Source organism: Solea solea, chromosome 5 (assembly GCF_958295425.1).
Source record: "Solea solea chromosome 5, fSolSol10.1, whole genome shotgun sequence".
NCBI classification, from domain to species: domain Eukaryota; kingdom Metazoa; phylum Chordata; class Actinopteri; order Pleuronectiformes; family Soleidae; genus Solea; species Solea solea.
The window spans coordinates 22,495,100-22,515,407 of NC_081138.1; the positions used below are offsets into that span (position 1 = coordinate 22,495,100).

At 40.5% G+C, this 20,308-nt stretch overlaps 1 protein-coding gene across 2 annotated transcripts; it reads right to left on the reverse strand.

The window, feature by feature from the left end:
* Nucleotides 1–2,017: 2,017 nt before the first annotated feature.
* cenpf (centromere protein F) lies at nucleotides 2,018–19,840 on the reverse strand. 2 transcript variants are annotated; one of them, XM_058629788.1, is made up of 38 exons: nucleotides 19,783–19,840; nucleotides 18,268–18,439; nucleotides 18,048–18,173; nucleotides 17,476–17,546; nucleotides 17,200–17,336; nucleotides 17,015–17,106; nucleotides 16,654–16,927; nucleotides 16,328–16,530; nucleotides 15,773–15,898; nucleotides 15,524–15,652; nucleotides 15,324–15,446; nucleotides 15,069–15,204; nucleotides 14,856–14,985; nucleotides 14,478–14,757; nucleotides 14,086–14,292; nucleotides 13,755–13,963; nucleotides 13,338–13,467; nucleotides 12,861–13,139; nucleotides 11,861–12,448; nucleotides 11,509–11,682; nucleotides 10,489–11,393; nucleotides 10,155–10,366; nucleotides 9,927–10,074; nucleotides 9,675–9,828; nucleotides 9,439–9,529; nucleotides 8,920–9,179; nucleotides 8,721–8,829; nucleotides 8,400–8,605; nucleotides 8,103–8,321; nucleotides 7,815–7,958; nucleotides 6,931–7,120; nucleotides 6,744–6,841; nucleotides 6,466–6,507; nucleotides 5,198–6,328; nucleotides 4,981–5,110; nucleotides 3,849–4,475; nucleotides 3,490–3,611; nucleotides 2,018–2,586 (listed from the first exon to the last, which is right to left on the reverse strand). In XM_058629788.1, exons 2-38 carry the CDS (start codon nucleotides 18,427–18,429, stop codon nucleotides 2,512–2,514), a joined length of 8,439 nt encoding a protein of 2,812 aa, XP_058485771.1. In that variant the 5' UTR covers nucleotides 18,430–18,439; nucleotides 19,783–19,840; the 3' UTR covers nucleotides 2,018–2,511. The 2 variants fall into 2 exon arrangements, with proteins under 2 accessions (XP_058485771.1, XP_058485770.1); XM_058629787.1 differs by lacking the exon at nucleotides 19,783–19,840 and adding an exon at nucleotides 19,274–19,297.
* Nucleotides 19,841–20,308: the final 468 nt, after the last annotated feature.

A 20,308-nucleotide genomic window follows, 5' to 3' on the forward strand; every position in this document is an offset into this window, starting at 1 on the left:
CAGAGCTCCAGCCGGAGAGACACCACGACATTCTTGTGTCCACTCTCCTCTGTTCCCACATCCCAGCATGCACTGCTGCATCCTCACCTACTGCCATGCGGGGAAGCAACACAAACCTCTCCCAGGTTCTCTGACATGAAACACACGTCGGACTAGTGTCCTGTCTCATGTGTCCTTTTCTAGGACTCTGTAAGGCAAGAGGTCAGAAGGTCGGTGTACGTCAATACTTTTTACTAATTCTACAGTGTCTACACTACTTGAGGAGAAAAGCAATAAATATTGATCCAAGCCAATACTCCTTTTAAACATACTGGTTTAGGTTTCCTAATGTGTTCTTCCTGTTATAAATAGTGTAAGCTATTTTTAGTGCCAGGTAGCGAAAGGACAAAAACAAAAAAAAAAGGTTTGGTTTTGTAGCCGTAGAATAATAATGACAGGTACTGTAGGCAAGGACCATGCTTTAATCTTGAGCCAACAATCTTTGTCACTTGTTGTGACGTCAACCATGAGAATTTGAAAGCCCCGTTTTGGAGTCTTGAGATTCAATATTTGGCTTTGTTGAGGTTTTGTAAATTTCACAGATGTCACCTGCAACCAGGCTCCTGTTAGACACTACTAGCTTGTACTAGTCTATTTTCTTCGTCTAAAATGAACATGATTTACAAAATTGACGTCACATGGTATTGAATAAGACCTGAAAAGACCATTTACTCACCAGGAAAATGTTTACTGATGTTATAAATAAAGTGAGAAATAGGCTAATTTTCCCATAAAGTTCCATTCAGAAGAGTTCTCTATGCAACCTGCAGAGTCACCTGGTGGCCATTTGATATATTATTACTTCCTGTTAAGCGTCAACCAGCTGAATACGTCTACTTTTTGTCGAATCTGGGGTTTTAACAGCAGCAGAGGACAAACCAGCCAGAGTGTATTGTTCACATTTTCAAGAAAAGGCTAATGATGGAAAACAAAGAACGAGATCCTTTCTAACATAACGTGCAAGCTGCTGGTGTGTCTTCACAACACTTTAACGTGATGTGATGAAATGCCCTGAAACTGATGAAAGTGATTTTGTTCCTTCATCTGATGGATAAAAGATATGTGAAGCTCATCTCTCACTAACAGGTGTGTGTAGACAGTTACCCGCTGACACATTCAAACATCACTGCACATCCACTCATTCCACTCACCTGCAATACAGGTCGGTACAGTTTGTTCTTCACATGGCTCAGGGTCTCCCCCATGTGGTGGCATATTGCAGTCACACAGCTACCCTCAGGATCACATAATTAAACCTATAGCTGCTCAAGTCTATGATATTTAAAGAATTAGACAGCACTTTCTGAAGTCTGTAAACACCTACATCTCCTGCAAAGCCAGCTGAAAAAATCACCTTACACCAAACTTGTGTGCTGTGAAGAAAAATCAACAATTTCTCCAGTGGATTTCGGTGCAGAGAGTGGGCGATTTACGAAACTAACACATTTCTGTTTCCAGTGAGAAAAGAAAGAGATATTGTAGATTTTGTTCGGTGAGCCTGAAACCTCTTTTCCATTGTTGCATAACATGTCATTTAGCAGACACTTTTATCCAACGCGACTTACAATAGAATTGAGTACAATCAGCCAGGGGTGGAGTCGAACTTGCAACCTTTGCGACTATGATGTCTTTCTCTTAACCACTGAGCCACTCCACCTAACCCTGTTTTCAGTGAGGGCTTGTCTGTCTGTTTGTTTAAGTTCTAAAGGCAGACACTGAGCTGTGCACACCTTATATAACCACATTATCATCAAACCTGAACCTTCTCTTTAATTTGGTTGTTTGCCTCCACTGACCTACTCCATTTCAGTGCACAAATTTCATTTTTCTGAACTTGTAAAACATGTACTTGTTGACTATTTAATAGGGGTGGAATTTAATGTTCAAGATACTTTTTTACACTCTAAACTGTAAAGCTTTGGACAGACAACAAAAAACCCACTGAGACATAACTGCAGCAAAGATGAGGCAGAGAGCGTTGAACTTTGAAGGTTTAGTTAAAAACAGGCTCATTCATCAACTATTTACAATGATCAAAAAAATGAGTCTTTATCTAAATAAAAATGGATGGAGCTCGTTTACATATTTGCTACAAAGAGATAAGAAATAAAAAACATCTTTCAAATGTCAGAGCGAAGGGTCTACATTAGCTGCCGTTAGCTGATAAATTTAGTTGGATGAAGCTGTTATTTGTGTTTCATGTACAGAATAAACATCTCTAAGATACTCCAGAAAGAAAGGGACAGTAAAAAAAAAGACAAAAGGTAGAACAAGCGGTAAAAATAAACAGACTCTTAGAGAGTGAAGACGCATGTTTTAGAGAGACAGTAATGAAAAATAATGCTGAGAAGAAAAAGTGTGGATGTTTAAGCTGCTTCAGGTGAAAGTTAGATGTTGCTTCTGCAGTGCAGTGAGTAAATGGGTGTATTTCACATGGGCAAGACTGTGTGTTTGTGTGTGTTAACATTATGTCTACTGAACACGACAGTTGTCTCCTTGTTTCTCCTCGCCGCTCGGGGAAAGACACTTCCTGTCTGCAGAGGGACTCTGAAGGGGAGGAACCAAAGAACAAAATAACAAGAGAGATTAGGAAAAAGAACAACCGAGTCTGAAGTGGGACATTTATACAGCTCAAAGAAACACGTCAATATAAGTGGACACACTATAAGACAACAGGGTTCAGTCCAATAAGGGACAGGTTGTTTTTTTTCTTCTTGACCAGTTTGACTTTAAAATTTTGAGATTACATTTTGAGTTCATCACTGCATTTGTTTCAGCTGACCTGACACAAGAAAGAAGCAAATCTGAAGTGACTACAAGGTGTGAGGGTTCAGCGTGAGTGAATCAAAGCTCTCAATGTGGTGATCACATCAGTGTTAATATTTTGGAGGAGGCTGCAAATGAATGAACATATGAGCCCTAATTAGTGTAATAATGCTGTGAAACTATCACTGATCAGATGGCCTCAGTTGAGGAGCCGGTCTCTAATCTGTCCTAAAGACGTACTGCGTTCATGTAGCTCAGGAATGTGGACAATGCGTCCTCAAACCACCGTGATTTTAATCTGAGGAGACATTGAGACCATTCACAGCAGCCTGGTGCCAGTGAAGGAAGCAGCCATCACTCCCAGGGTCAAGTACAAGTAAAAGAAGGTGAAATCTTCAAACTATGAGGTCAACGACCTGGTGTTGCTCCTCTGGGATTGGACAACTTCATCTCCCTGGTGTGTCACAGGTGGTTACAAAGATAAAGATGGTTTATATTTACACCGGTTCTCGTCTTTTCCATCTTGTACCATTTGTAATGTCCTTTTCAAAAAGGTAGCTGCTTCAATTTCCAGCCTGTACATCTCATCTCATCTCATAAAGTGTTCACTGTATGTTTGTTTCGCTCAATTCACACAAAAAATGACAGACAAGTGCTTCATTCTGTGTGTGTGTAGGTGCTCACCTGGCCGTCAGGTGCAGCTATAAGCCTAGTCTGTTTGGCTGCCAAGCGCGGACTAGAGCGCTTCACTGTGGTTCTCCTCACGATGAAAGGACTCATCTCCCCCATAGGAATATCGGCAAAACCTGAGGTACACAGACAATTACATGATTCTAATATGACAGAGAATCAAAGTCATGATGAAGCTAGTGCCTTCTTTTGCCAACTACTTAGATTCACACTCCTTTTAATAGTACATTTTATGCATTTACATTACTTAATAACTTACTAACTTTCTTCATCTCAGTTATTACCTAAACACTAGCTCTCATTAGTTTGCACCAGCACATGTTTCTCTCTGAATTTTACCACTGGACACGAACCTCTCTGCACCAGTTCTGGAAGTCCCTCTGGCCTGAACTCCTCCTCCTCTTGTTCAGACTTTGCGTTGGGTGTGGCCAGAGTGTTGGCTTTGATCTTCTTTGTCAGGTTGTGCAGGGCCTCCTGGGCGCTGTCTTGGTGACCCCGTTTCCCTGAACTTGAGCCCAGAGGAGACCTCTGAGGGGTTAAAGGAACCATGTTCTCTGTGTTGTCGTGTATCTTTTCTGCCCCGTGTTTGGAGGAAGACTTCCTTCCTGAGCGCCGGCAGCGAGGAGCACCACCAGTGATGCCAGAGGGTGTGTTACATTCATTGGCACGTTGGCTCGCAGTAATCTGTTCCATCCGTGTTGTCAGTGCATTGTTAGACTCCTCGAGTTTGTGGACTTGAATCATCAAGCTGCAGTATTTATCCATGCACTCGTCAGCCTCTGTGCTTTTCTCCTCCAGAAGTTTTGTCACTTCTTCCAGCTCACTCTTCATCTCCTCCAGCTCCTTTTCCCTCTCTTCTAATTTCCTTGTCTTTACTTCAAGGACTGCCCTCACTTCTTCCAGCTCCTTGGCTTTTTCCTGTGACTCGAGCTTCAGCTGGTTTACACCCATCTGAACGTCCTCACTGTTGTTTGCATTTTCTGAAACGAAATGTGACTAAAGTAATAAAACAACACATTTTTCTGAACTGACTCTAGTTCTTACACATTTATAGCACAGTAATGAGCCAGTTTTCTCCACATCACGATGTTCTCTTTGGCTTCATTCAGATAACCAGACACAAATTTGATTAATGTGTGACTCTTTACAGAACACATTCTGCATTCTCCGTTGATAGTTTGATCCATGCTGGTGTAAACATATCTGATACAAACCACAGAGTAATGGAAATAAGGTAATATTTTTGCCAAAAGAACTGTATAAATTTGTTCAAACACAAAATTATTGCAACTGGGTAAATTTCTTCTCACGCTGTTCAGAAGCTAAAACATTTACAAGACAAGAATTTCCTCAAGATGTTCCTGAGATAGTGTTCACAAAAACAGAAAGGATAGAAACAGCCTGTAAATAAAATGCCCTAGGTATAATGGCATAAAGATTCAAACAATTTCCAACCCCAGTTAAATCAGTTGATGGTGTAGTTACCTGAATTGTCTGACACCTGCTTCTTCTCCTGCTCAAGCCGTTTGTAGTTTTTCATCCAGAGATTCATTTTGCTCAGAGCAGAGTCTCTCTCCTTGGTTAGGCGAGCTGTGCGGGACGTTAGCTCTGACACCTACAGAAGAAGGACAGAGATGTTAAGACCGCAGCATATGATCTCCTTCTCATTTTGAAAAGTGACTGTGGAAAATTGAGTGTGTACCTGTTCATTCAACTGTACCATGGACAGTTTGTGCGTTTCCAGCTCTTTTTCCATCAAGGTGACAATAGAGCGAAGGCTCTCTTGTTCCTCTGTGAGTTTCTTTCTCTCGTCTTCTGCTTTTTGTGTCTCTTCCTCAAGTGCAGTCAGAGCTGAGCGCAGGTTCTCTTTCTCCTGTTCAATCACAGTAATAGATGACTGCAATTCCCGCTTTTCAACATCTAACATTTGTTTCTCCTCCACCACTCTGTCCTTCTCTTGTCTAAATGAAGAAAGTGTTTCTTGCAGCTCAAGTTTCTCCTTTTCTGTCAGAGCAACATGGGACTGAAGTTTCTGGTTTTCATTAATGGCCGTCTCCTTCTCTTGCTCTAGCCTTTCTTTCTCTTCTTCTGCAGATGCAAGAGTACAGCGCAGGTCATCTCTCTCTTTTTCCACTGACATTAAGGTGCATCTCAGCTTGTCTTGTTCCTCTACCAGTTGTATATTTTTCCCCTCCATCTGTTCTTTCTCCGTCATAAGAGATGAGATAGATTCTACAAGTGCTTGCCTCTTATCGGTTTCCTCCTCTCCCCTTTCCTTTTCCAAAAGTGCTAAATCTTCCTCTTTAGCTTTTATGGACAATTTAAACTCTTTAATTTCTTCTTCCAAAGACTCAACACAGCTCCTCAGGTTGTTTCTCTCGTTCTCCCACTCATCTCTCTGAGAGCAGAGCCTCTCTCCTTCTGTCTGTAGAAGATGTTTTTCCTTCTCTAGCTCGACCAGCAGAGATTGCACTATGTCTTTCTCCTCTTCCGTTTCTGTGATCTTTTGGTTGAGTGAGATCTCCCTTAGCCGAGAGGTTTCCAGTTGCGTCTGGAGGTCGCCTGCCTTTTTGATTTGTTGCTCTGCTTCTTCTTTTGTCCTTTTCCCAAGCTCTTCAACCATGGTTTTCTGTCTCTTTTCTTCCTGTCGTCTGTCTACTTCTGCCTTCTCCAGTTTTTGCTCGAGCTCCTCCTTAGTGGCCCTCAGTTCCTCTAACTCCTTGTTTTTTGTTTCCAGCTCTCTCTCCATGTGTTCTTTCTCAGATCGTAGGTTTGCCAGCATGGCAGAGAGCTCTGACAGATTCTCACTGAGCTCTCTCTTCTCCTCCTCCACCTAAGAGTTGTGAGGGTTCAGGACAGAAAGAAAGAGTAAAATACATTTCTTTAAAGACCTATGAGAACATAATCATATTACAACATGGCAGATGTGAGACAAGGTGTAAAACAGGCAAAAACATTAATATAAAATACCTTTCTTCTTTCTTCCTCCAACTCAGCTTTGGCCGTCTCCGCCTGTGTAAGACAATATCACAACATAAATATAATAAGGGAAATTTAAACCCGTTATTAGTGTAAATTACTTAATTTATTAATTTCATTATGTACAAAAAAAGTTACAATAAAAAAATGCTGCATATAAAGCTTGTAAATTATTTTTGAAACACTTTTCTTAGTTGTTTAAATCCTCTTCACATCAAATTCAGACTAGTTCACACTACAAGGTCTTCAGCTTGGTTTTAACAGAATACCTGTATAACAGCTTCCTCTAGACTTTGCTCTGTATCTTCCTTCTCTCGCTCCAAGGCTTCAATGCGATCCTGCAGTGTGTCCAACTTTCTCTGGGCAGCTACAAAGACACACATCGCATCGCAATTTGGTCAAAACATATCACTCAACTGAAGAGGATATTTAATGTCCAAAGACACGAGGCGTCACCTTTGAGCAGTTCTCCCATCTTCCTTTTCTTCCTCTCATCTGACTCAATGCGGACCTGAAGTTTTTCAATGCCAGTCCTCATCTGCCGGACCTCGTCTTGAGTGGAGTTCAGACGAGAAGCAATCTCTCCTTTCTCCAGAAGAGAGGACTCCAGAGACTGTGAGAGACGATTCACCTCTCCCTCTAAAGTCTTTGGGGTTTGGGGAATAGGAGCAATACAAAATATAACTTGCATTACACATGAAAGTGACACAAAATGTGTCAAATTAACTCCAATTCTGATAAGGACAAGATACAATCGGAATTTGTGTAACATTCAACTCATATGGTGTTAACAAAACACTAATTTAAATATTAAATTTAAATTAACTTGTCATCAGCACTGCTAGATGGCTTCATTGTGTATAAATATCACATGACAACAATGCAATGTCTGTATGTCTCAAATAATAAATAAATGTAAACAATTAAATTTACTACATCGCTACTACAAACGGTGAGGCTATAAACAAACTATGAAACGCTCCGAAGTGTTTCAGTATTTAAACGACAACAAGGCTAGTCGTGTTTTGCTAAAGGAGGTGAGACACAATCTTATTTATCTAATTGCAGACAAAGAGCTAAGCGAGAGCCTTTTAGAGTCTCACATCACCAAGCCTGGGTTTTAGTTTCAGTGTCAGGTGACATACAAACTGGAGGATGCTCATGCATTGTAGGAACAGCACGATCCTGCAGCCATGCAGCAGCTGCTGCAGTCAGAGTGTTTTGCCACTGGAAAGAAGTAGTGTACCCTCACTTCTGATCTGGAGGTTTCACCCATAATCATTTCTCTACTAGTGCCTGGATAAAATACAACATGTATTTGTTTCAAACTTCCCTCTTACCTGTATCTTGCTTTCCATGCTCTCAGTGTTTTGATATGCAGAAGTGTGTTCTTCTTTGAACTGGTTAAGACAACCAATTAGCTCGGCTCTCTCTCCAATCTGTTCAGAGATCGCCTGCTCCAGCGTATTAATCTTCTCCAACAGCTTTAAGGGGAGAAAAAAAAAGTATGAAAACAAATAACAGTGTTTGACTTTAACAAATAGTCTTAATATACCATAATCAGACATGAAATTGGGCCTAGAAACCAAGCCACAGGCTCCTCACACCAACCTCCTAAGAAACCTCACCTGCTGCATTTCTGTCCTCAGTTTCTCCTCTGTGCCTTGCAGGGCTTCATACTCTTTTCTCCCTGCTCTGATATCATCCTCCAGAATGGAAATCAGGTGCCTGGTGTCACAGTTCGTCTTTTCCAGACTGTTAACCTTATCTTTCCATTGTCCCAAAGTCTGGTGCAGCTCATCACGCTCCTCAGTGCAGGACACAAGCTCAGATCTCAGTTGAATCGTCTGGGAAAAAGAGCAGAGCTTAACAGTGCTGTCTAACCACACTGTTAAAACTGTGAAAGGTTTGGTTGCTAAAATCACCTCTGTCCTGAATGTTTCTATCTGCTGGTTCATGCTTGAACAAGTTCTTTTGAGCGTCTCTATCTCATCTTTCAGTCTGTTCCTCTCCTCCTGCAGCATCTCCAGGTCACACTCCATGCCCAGGATGTGCTGCTCCAGGTTAGCTTTCTCAGAGCGAACCCTCTTCAGTTCACTCTCCTGCTGGAGGAACTTCTCATCCCATCCACCTACACAAGAAAGACAAAAAATCTGATCAATCAGAAAATAGTACAGACTATTAAACTACCATATACTGAAGCTGTGAAATGGTTAAATGACTCAGGAACCAGAAAAACTATTTACCTTTGGCCATCTCTAGTCCTTCCAGCATCTCTATGACATCAGCCAGTTGGCATTTCGATGTTTGTAACTGTAGCGTGAATGTCTCCTTCTCCTCCGACAGCTGTGCCAACTTAATATGAGCACAATGCATTAACTTTTGTACTCAAATAATAAACACATTACCTTATGTAACATTTGTGATTGTGCTTTTCCTTCCTACCTGGTAAGTAAGATCCTTCTTCTCCTCCAGAGCAGCATTTAGTTTAAGTGCAGCACTGTTTGCCGCCTCCTCTGCTGCACTAACTTTTTCCTTTAAGTTTTGAAGTTGAACTTCCAGGTCAGAGGTCAGCTCCTTCCTGAGCGTCAGTTCAGACTTTAGGAGGTCAAAGTCTGAGCGCAAGGTCTGGAGTTCGCTTTGTTGTTTAATGATCATTTCCTTGTAAGGAGTAACATCACTGTATTCCTGTGATGCATCTGTTGCTGTGAGACACAATAAATAAAGGTTATTTTAACATACTCAAACATAGCTGTAATAATTCATGCAATTTAAAAGGTTTAAGAGTTAAAATAAGAATACATTAAATTTGAATCTTAATTTCCAAATTCTAAAGCCCAGTGTTTATATCAGCCAACGTAATGTGTTATAAGTTACGGGGAAAGAAAATCCTGCTGAAATATATGTATGTGCCAACATACGGTGACAATTAAAAAGCAAGTACTGCACAATTTAATTCCTCACCACAGGATTGCAATTCTTTGGTTTGAGACACTTCGCGGACACCAGGTTCATAATTGGGAACATCTCTGGGAATATTGCCGTCTTCGGAAGCCTGAAACACAAATGCATCATAAAAACTGACACTCAAGCAGAAGGAAGTACTTGCATATACTGTAGATGTGTTAAAATGTGTGACCTGTATCTCCAACCTTTCATTAAACCAATACCAATGATTATTTAATTTAATAATTTAATACCTGATCTAAGGGTTGATGTTGGTGTAGTGGCTCCTCATCCTCATTATTTCTCATCTCCTCTTCATCAGACACATGAGCCTGACCTTCCTTCTCTGGCTGTTCCCGTGTCATCTCCTGATCAAAATTGTCTTCCTTGAGGAACAACTGTACCTCGCTACCAGTTAACAGAGGGATTAGATTTACTGTTCACATGATGAAACACATGACACAGATTACATTGTACTCATGCAGTTGTGTATTTGTTTTTATTACCTGAAATCCTCCTCTGACTGGTGGGAGAGTTCATGCAGGTCTAACACCACAGGGCGCAGAGGTTCCTTTACTGAGAGAGACTCAGTATTTGCACTTGTATCAAACGCTGGCTCACCATCGATCTGTTCTGCTAATTCCTCTGAGGTAACTGGGACATCAAAAGATGACGTTATATAAATGTATGTATTCAGATTAAACACGCTGCACTGTTTCATGATATTCACTCACCACCAGTTTCTGTTGGCTCAGACTCAGTGTTGCCGATGTTTTCTCCTGGTCTCTGGATTTCCACTGGTGCTGAGAGTTGCTGAATGAGGCTCTGTTGCTGGTCCGCCTGCTCCAGCAGTGACTCGTACCGCTCCTTCAACGCAGTCAGCTCCGTCTGTAAGCCAGTGAGTTTGTGATGCAGTGCGGTCTGCTCTGCCTCAAACTGCTGGCTCCTGTAACAAAACACATAATTATAGCAGGTAGAAAGACAGCAACTGTGGCAGTTTCCTAACAAACCAATCTCTTTATTTAAACTACACAACTACATTTCAGAGAGGACAAAAATGTACTGTACCTCTCTCTGTTCTCCTCCTCCATCGTCTTCTCCCTCAGGTTGAGTTGCTCCTTAAGCTTTTTGTGCTCCTCCTCTGAAACCTGCAGCAAGTGCTGGTTGCACTCATTCTTCTCTTTGAGTAAAGCCACCTCCTTCTCTTGTCTCTCACTGCTTTCCTGTAACTGCAGCTTCTCTTCAGCTCTTTGATTCAAGCTTTTCTGTAGCTTGATGTTGTCCTCAGTCAGCTGATTATAGTTAATTTCCAGCTGAAGCTTTTCCTCGACTACTTGAGTCATTTTGTAAACCAAATCATTTTTCTCAGAAGTTAATTCAGTAAGTTTTGTCTCAAGTTTGATCTTCTCTTCATTGATCAGGTGGAGGGTGACATCCAGCTGTGCCTTCTCTTCTGTGACCTGACAAACAGTTGATTCAACTTCATGTTTTTCAGCAGCCATTTGATGGAGCTTTTCTTCCATTTGCTGCCCGTCTTCAGTTAAATGCTGAACACTGGTCTGTAATTGTTTATTCTCCTCAGATAGTTTGTCTAAACTGACTTCCAGCTGTTTCTTCTCAGCATTAACTTGAATTATTTCATTCATTACTAGCTCTTTGTCATCTGTTAACTCTTTTAAATGAGACTCTAGGCTGTTTTTCTCTTGGAGAAACAGGTTGAGATTGTTCTCTTTGTCTTCAGCCATCTGCCCTAGGGTGGTCTCTAACCTTATATTTTCCTCTGTGATCTGATTAAGTTTAGACTCCAATGCAACAACGTTTTCCTCTAACTGGGTTTGTTTAACAGCATCCTCTTCTAGCCGAGTTATTTCACAGGTCCTCTCAAATAAGTCCTCTTTAGCTGTGATGTACTTTGACTCTAGCACTGAGTTCTGGGACTGGACCTCCTCTAGACGGGATTCCAAAACAGAAACCTGAAAAAGCAACAGAATTCAATTTTATCTCACCAGGGATATTTTCTTCTCTCAACAGGAGCTGGTATAGATGATGCCAAATATATGATGCTTTAGTTTTATTTTAGAAAACTACCTGGGCTTTGCTGTCCTCCAGCCTGATCTCCATGTCAGACATCAGGCTCTGGTTTTGCTCGAGGTGAGCCTCCAGTGACGCTATAGTCGCCTTCAGTTCCTCCACCTGACTGTCAAAGGAGTTCATGGCTGTCTCGTTGTCCTCCAGGTCCATTTGTAGCATCTCCAACTGGACCTTTATGTGAATAAATAATGACTTACATCAATGACTCTTTATTTCCTTTATATATCAAAATCACTGGTTCAGATTTCAGAAAAAGATAACCGTAAAATCCAAAACAAACTGAGAACCCCAAATCTTAATAGTTCATTAAACACAGCTAACATGTAAAGGGATTAAATCAGAGACCAACCTTGATTTTGTTCATGGCGACCATCTTCTCCTTCAGCTGCTCTGAGGTTTTGGCATGTGCTGCCTCTGCTTTGTTCAGCCTATCCTTTAGACTCTTTATCGTGTTGTCTCTTTCCTCCAAGCCACAGGAAGCCGCAGACAGAGTCGTCTTCATGGTCTTTATCTCTTCTCGACACAAACTGGACTCTGCTTTGGTGACAGTCATTGATTTCTTCGCAGTGTCAAGTTTTTCTTTATAGCTCTTCTCTTTGTGGAGAAAATGTTTGATCTCTAGAGTGTGACTCTCCGACTCTTTCATCATCTTCTCTGTGACATCTTTGACTTCTTGTTCCAAAGCAGACATCAGGCTACTTTTCTCAGTCAAGGTGTTCTCCAGGTTGGTCTTGATTTCAACAATGGATGAGTGACTCTTCTCAAGAGCTTCTAGAGACTTTTTAAGATCAGCATGGGATTGGTTCATCGCATCCAGTTCATGCTTCAGGACTGGAAGCTTATCAGTTGCATCTTTGTTCGCAGCTACCATTTCTTCTAAAGAAGATATTTGTACCAAAAGATGGTCGATCCTCTCACTTTGACCATGCTGAAAGATCTTAACAAAAAGCAGAATATGGAGTTACATGGAGTTTGCCTTTGAAAATGGCTATAATATATAGATTTTATTTATAGAGAAAAGGGTGACAGTAAATAATGGCAGTTGGTCAATTATAATTAACAGCAAAACCAACAGATACATAAATGCCAACACATGAGACAAATAGCCTAACCAACATGAGGTTTCATGAATGACTATTGTATTTCCTCTAATAGGCCCGTATATTTAATGGCAGGACTCTACTGCAAATTTGAATGTGTATGACATTCACTCGCAGCAGGACAATTGATGCAGTAGTGAATATAGTGTATGTACAAATAAAGATGACATATGTGCTGACAAGTGCATTGAAATTACAAAAGCCTAACACTGAAAAAAAAATCCACATCGAAAAAATACTTCCACCTACCTCTGCTTCTTTCTTCAACTCTTGTGCAGCATTTTCCAGCTCATCCCTTTGTTTCTCCACAGATACAATCTGGGCTTCTGCCTCTTTGAGCTGCTTTTCCCGCTCTTCTGTCAGGCCCTTCTGAACCTTTAGCTCATCTTCCAATAGTTTGAGGTCTTCCGATTTCTTATCCAACATCTTTTTGTGTTCCTCTTCATTTTCTGTCAGTGTCTTTATTTCTTTCTTCAGCTCGGCTCCCAGTTGCTCCTGAAGCTTAAGGAACTTCTCTGTGGAGCTGACCTGAATCATGAACAGAAGATACAACTTAGGTTTCTACTGGTTAAGACAACATTTAAGAATAACACCTAGAATAATGAAATGTCAGGAGAAAATATTTGGTTTAAAACCCTATAAAGTTGTATCAGCTCCAAAGGAAACAACAGAATGAGCAAACAAGATATCTAATCACTAATTATGTTACAGTGCAGTATAACGGACCTGGTTTTTGGTGAGCAGCAGCTCTTGTTGAGTCTCCTCCAACTGCAGCTTGATCTGCTCCATCTCTTCAGCCTTTGCTGAAACAGTCTCTTCACACTGCTGCAGCAAAGCTGCCTTCTCCTCTGTCCACCTGGGAGAGACATGACAGTAGCTGTTTTCAGACATTCAGTTCAACCATTTTGTAGAGTTTGCTGCAGCTATTTTTCAGGGTAAGTTGTGCAAAACAAAAGCAGGAACATTTCCAGAAATTTAAAGTGAGGGGTGAGACCTGGTTTTATCTTCAGGAAATGTTTCTGCTGTATTCTCACATGGGCTCATTCTGACGTTTTATGGAAATGTGTCTTAGAAGAAGCCCAAATCAACATATAACATAAAGGTGGACTGATGCAGAAAATTATGAAGTAAAAAAAAACTCACCTGAGACTTTGTGCCTCCAGCTGTGCAGTGGACTGATCGAGGCTTTCTCTCAGCTGAATGATCTCAGCCTGGCCCAGTTCAACCAGCTGTTCTTTGGAGTGAACCAGATCACAGGCTGCCTGGTGCTCTTCCTGGAGCTCTGTGTTTCTCCTCTCAGCTTGTTCTGCTCGAGTCATTTCTTTCTGCAACTGTAACTCCAGATCTTTCACCTGTTGAAATAAATAAAAATATATGTATGATAAATTTTTCTTACACATTTTCAACACATAAAACATCTTTAAACCTAGAAATTGTAATCGGTAAAAATGATATAATCAATTCAAAAAGTCACCTGAGCTTGGAGTTGAACCACTTGGACACCAATATTCTCCAGATCTTTGCTGTGTTTCTGTCCAGCCTCGGACAGTTGAGACTGGAGCTGATTGTGCTCGTGCTCTTTTTGCTCCAGCTCTGTGCACTTGTTGAGGAGTTCTCCCTTCAGGGAGTCAACGTGAGCAGACAGACTTGACTTATCTCCCTCTACACCCACAAGCTGCTTCTATAATGACAACGGGAAATAATACTTTTGTTTGAATTTAGAAGCTCATCATGTTTCTTGATATTCAAAAGTTATAGAGATAACAGAAGGAAAACACATGGATTATTTTCACAATGAATTACCATTCTGCAGGCAGGAGAATGGTAATTGATCTGCATGAACATATAGAAGCCAATACACCTTACCTTAAGTTCATCATTAGACTGATTTAGCGAGTGAAGACTCTCCTCCAAGCTGCTAATTTTGCCTGTGAGCTCCTTTTGCATGGCTTCACTTCCATTGATCAATGACTCCTTCTCTTTCTTCCACTGCAGCAGAGCCTCATGTTCTTGTTTCGCTTCCTTCAAATCATTCTGACTCGCAGTTAGATTCGATTTCAGGTCTTGGCTTTCTTTCTCTAGTACTGTCAACCTGTTGGTCAGCCGCTCCACCTCCTGCTTCTGTTTCTGCAGTTCACTCTGTAATCTACAGTGGGATTAAAATATATTCCCTGTTATTAAATCACAGATGAATAAAAGTCTTATAAAAGTGAGTCTCTTGCTCTAAACTCATGCTATACTTACCGGTTATTTGTGGTTTCTGCATCAGAAAGAGTCTTTCTCAGGTTTTCCAGCTCACAGGATGAAGACTGAGTCTGCTGCTCCAGTTTGGACTGAAGTTTTTTCAGCTCTTCCACTTGTCCCTCTGCTTTAGCTGAAAAACAAAAAGACAAGTTTAATAACTCCATATCACTTTTCCTCGTATAACTGTCAATGTCATCACTACATCTCCCTTACCTCTGAGGTCATCCAGTTGTCCCTGAGTGCGTTTGAGATTTTGGTCGCCAGTCTTCTTCTCATCCTCCAACTGAGACAGACGCCTGCTGCTTTGGTCAAACTGGGCCGTTAAAGTGTTCTTGTCTCTTTGCACCTCCTGGCGGGAGAAAGAGATTGTTCAATCATTATCTAAGAAGATAGCATTATCTGCAAATTTGCTGGGAGGATGTTAATACACCATGAAAGTAAATTTATGTTTTATTAAGAGCAACAAACCTCCATCTTCTTGCGGACGTCCTGCTCTCTGGTCTGAGTGGCCTGAAGGCTCTGCTCTGACCGCAGCAGTTTTTGTTTCTGCTCCTCCAACTCCTTCTCCATCTGACTCTTCTGGAAGGACATCTGAAAAGAAGGAATGAAGGGGAAGATTCAAGCACAGGAACAAGAGGTAAATACAAGAACAAGGGAGGGGGGCATACCTTCTCCATGCTGGCCTGCAGGACATTGTAGTCTTTCTTGGCCTGTTGGATCTCTTGTGTTAACTTGGTTCGGGTCTGGTTCAGCTGCTGATCCAAAGCATGATGAGAACTCTGGAGCTGGCCAAGTTCCTGTACAGAAGATAACATTTATCAAACCCTTTTATTAAAATATAAAGTCATGTTTTTATCTGTAGTGTCTAATCAAAAACTAAAACACTGAAACCCTAATGATGATATAAATTGTTGCACCTTCTGACTGTCTCTCTCTTGGTCCTTGAGTTTCTGCTCCAGGGAACGTCGGCAGATTTCGGCGTTGTGCCTCTGACAGCTCATCTCCTCCGTGACTTGTTTCAGCCTCTGCTCAACTGAGCAACACTGGGAACAAGTCATTCGTTTTTGTCAGTTATTTATATCTCAGTCACTGTGTACCTCTCCTGTGAGCCATGTAACTGAGCAGACATACATGAAAAACAATCTCCCACAAAGTATGTCTCTATGTCAGGTTAATAGACAATGATCTCTCAGATTGACGATGTCGGTGCAAACGTCAAAAACATGTTAGACTTAGTTTAATAATAACGTATTAAATAGAGCAATTGTGTGAGGTTTGTAGTAGGATTGCGAGGAAAGTATTCAAATTAACTGAAACATTCACTTTGTAACTGTGCTGCAGTTTAGACATCGTCTTCTTTTACTTCTGGATCAAAGACCAGGGAGGAAATTTTGGTGCATGCGCAGAACGCAAAGTACCCATCAAGCACATTAAAAACATGCATGTGTGTGCACACTCTAATGGAAAACTACCTTGGACTCCACCTGCTGGTGTTTGTCTGTGACCTGACTCAGATCGTGGCTCATTTTGGACAGGTCTCTGTCCCGTTCATTCAGGTCTTTGCGGGCCTGATTCAGTTGTGTTTGCAGTTCCTGCAGTTTGGAGGCCTGAATACGGACATCCTTCTCATGACTGGACAGATTCCTCTCCAGCTCAGACACACGGCCACGGAGTTCTGTTTGAACAAAAAAAAAAAAAAAGAATATGATAAAAAGTACTGTAAATTCTGCTGTAAATGATCAGGACACTATTTCACAGAGAACTAGTGAACCTCAGAAATATGTTATACATAGTTCACCTTGGTTGAGAGTCTTCAGTTGTTCCATCTGTTGGGAGGATCCACTTGGACTCTGCAATGCTTGGGAAGAGCTCATTCTCTGGCTAGTTTTGATAGGCGTCTCCTCATGAGCGTTCCACATTGATGTCCCTCTCCTCTTCAAAGGCGTTTCCATTGCATCCTGAGACTGGTGGCTCTGAGACTGATTTTGCTGTTGCCATGGGAATATGGAGGATCCAGTTTGGCGGGCAGCAATGTCCTTGTGGCTTACACTGACCGATGACTGATTCAGCAACTATTGAATAACAAGTAAGTAAAGATATCATCTACATAGAATACAATTTTACTACAAAGAAACAAAGAAAGTTAGTTATTTACTCACTTTGACCTGCAACACTTTGAGTTCAGTCTCAAGTCTTTTCCTTTCTTCTACCTCCTGGCTGTATTTCTCCTGAAGCTCCTCCAATCTATTATCTATAAAATGAACATAGTTTAAAAGAGACTCTCCTCACAAAGTCCCATATACTGTAGATGACAATAAAAACACATTAAAATAAACTGAAGTACCCTGCTGTCGGTAGGCTGCCACTGGAGCAGGGGTAGAGAAACTTTTCTGTGGAGTCACGTAAGGCTGAAGCTCAGAGGCGGAGGATGACATGGAAGACGAGCCAGCAGGCTGAGAACGATCCAGTTCACTTTTGTACCTGAGCAGAGAATTAAGCATTTGGTTGTTACATTTTCATCAGAAAGGACAATGAATTTAGGGATGAGTATAGTCCTTTTAGACGGTGTTTATAAGGACTTGACAATACACCATGTCAATAGATACATAAGTGAACCCACTTCTTGAGCTCCTGTTCCAGTCTATCTATGGTCTTCTTGCAGGAGTTCAGCTGACCATCCAGGTAGCTGACCTAGATTCAAGAGCATCACAAAAATGTAAAAATTCAGGTTCATTTCCAGACATGTGTATCTGCATCAACTTTCTTTATGCCATCACAGTTGTGTCTTTGTAATTTTTGTCCAAATCATCCATCCATCCAGATTTAGCAACATCAGAAAACCATTGAGACCAAGTGAAAGTATTGTAAGTCTCATATAAAGCCAGTCAACCAATCACTGCAACTCAAATCAGTGAGTGGGGCACAAATATGAAATACAGTGGATAAAGACAGGCAGACAGAAAAGATGAAAGACTTGAAGAAATAAGCGAATGAGTGCCAGGGACAGAAAGAGAAAATGCAGTTAAAGTTGTTTCATGTGATGAGATGTTTATTACATGAAAATAAACCTCTTTTTATTTTCATTTATTTAATTTTGCATGCATATTTTTCAGTAGAATTATTATTATTATTATTATTGGTAGTAGTAAGAGTAGTAGCAGCAGTAGTTGTATTCCTTCAGTCTTAACTTACCTGTTGCTCTTTGACTCCAAGTTCATGGGCAACCTTCTGACGAGCTTTCTCCAGAGAGTCACATGACTCTACTAAACACTGGTTCTCTCTTTTCAAAGCAGAGGTTTCTGTGCGCTCACTATCCACCTGGAAATAGAGAAGCAGATAATGGGTTAATGCTTGGAAAGACTCCTTCAGCTCATGGAGCTGAATTCCATCTTTCTCTTGAGAACTCTCTGACCTTTTGTTTCTGCTTTTGCAGCGCAGCCTCTAGAGATTCCAGCTGAAACTGTTTCTGGGTCCTTTCCTTCTTTGCTTTATCCAGCTGAGCTTCCATCTCCTGGATCTTCTGCAGGGCTTTTGCCGGAAGTCCATCCTTCCACTCCTCCACCGCCCAACTCATGGTTTAAAATCTGATTGGATAGACATCGGTTTATGAACATGGAAAGCACAAAACAACAATACCGCTACATGAACAAAGAGTACTTCATTAGGTGACTTAATATTGACCGCAAACTTGTCGTGCAATTTTGACCAATCTATTTAAATAATAAAACGTACAGGGACACAAAACTGATGAATCCCTACATCTCATCAATTGGCTCTGGAACATAGTATGTGAAGTGTTATATATGTATATATATTTATATGTATATATGATATTATTTAACTGTAATATATAGCATATTATGACAATGAATAGTGCAAACCTATGTGTGCATGTGTCTCTTTTGCTGTTCTGTCATTATTTTCAGAAAGAAGTTTGCCAATTACTGACCTATGCTGCTGACATTTAACTGTTGCTCAATACTCACAGGTGATGCTATGTTGTAAGTCACATTTTGAGGTGATGGTAAAAGTATGTTGATGTGATGTGTGTGTAGGACCAACACTGATACTCTCACGAAGATTAAGTGCATGGTTAAATACAATTATTTATATATATATATATATATATATATATATATATATATATATATATATATATATATTTAACCCTCCTGCTGCCTTGTGTGGGTCATTCTGACCTGCTCGGGTCTTGACCCACACAAGGCAGCAGGAGTGATATACAGTACAAACATATATATATATATATATATATATATATATATATATATATATATATATATATATATATATGTGTGTATATATATGCATATACTGTACATATACACATATATACAGATAGACATACAGACAGATAGATAAAATTGTATGGTATTGCATATCAAAAAATTTGTAATTACCGATGATACCAACGTCAGCGCTTCTTAACCTGACAGTAATGCAAGATAAGGAGACGCAAGGTAAACAACGACGTTAGCCGATAAACACATGAGTTGTTCATAAAGTTTAACATGCTATGATAGTTCATGTTAACTTTCCGTGTAAACAGTTAATGGTGGCTACCGTGGCTGGTAGCTAACATGCTAGGTTCATTGTCATTTGTAGAACAAATAACGCATTTGAAATATTACAGATGTTGATGAATAAGAGATATAACGTAAATATTACGCTGTCAAATATAAAGAGTAGCTCTATAACTAGATACGTCACCGATATATACAGTAAATTGTTTCTGTCTTACAAAATCTGATTATAAATGTTGACGTAGTTTTGCCAAGTACGAAGACACGTCACGTTATACAACGACATAACTGGTTCAAACATATAATAGTCATACCTCCAATGTTATGGAAATGACATATATTAACGCTTAATTACGACTAAAATGGCTGAAAAAAAGTTCACTTACTTTGGGCGCGACGCTCCTCTATCAAACGCACACACACAATCACAAATGAAGCTCGCCGTTGGAAGAATTCAAATTCCACCGAAAACACCGCAACTGCGACAGCTGAACGCTGATTGGCTGTTCATGAGACGTCAGCGAAAGGACGCACATGATTGGCTTTAGCCTGTCTCCGCTCAGCAGTGCCACCATGTGGTGAAAATGAATATTAATCCCCTAAAAGACGTCCTGACCTGAACGCTTTCACGTGTTTTACTATTCAAAATTTAAACCATGACAGGGAATATTTGGGGATAATAAACAGGTCTGACTGTTTACCGGCCATTTATATTACAGGTACATTTATTTTTGAATAGGTAAACCTGCCAAAAGATGTATGTTTGACAAATAAGTAAACTACATTTCATACATTGTATTTAAAAAGATATACACACACATCTGTATTATTAAGTCTATAAAAAAATTATAAATGTATTAATTTGGTGCAAAAACATATGTGCAACCCAACCCAAGTCTCTGCTCTATGGGA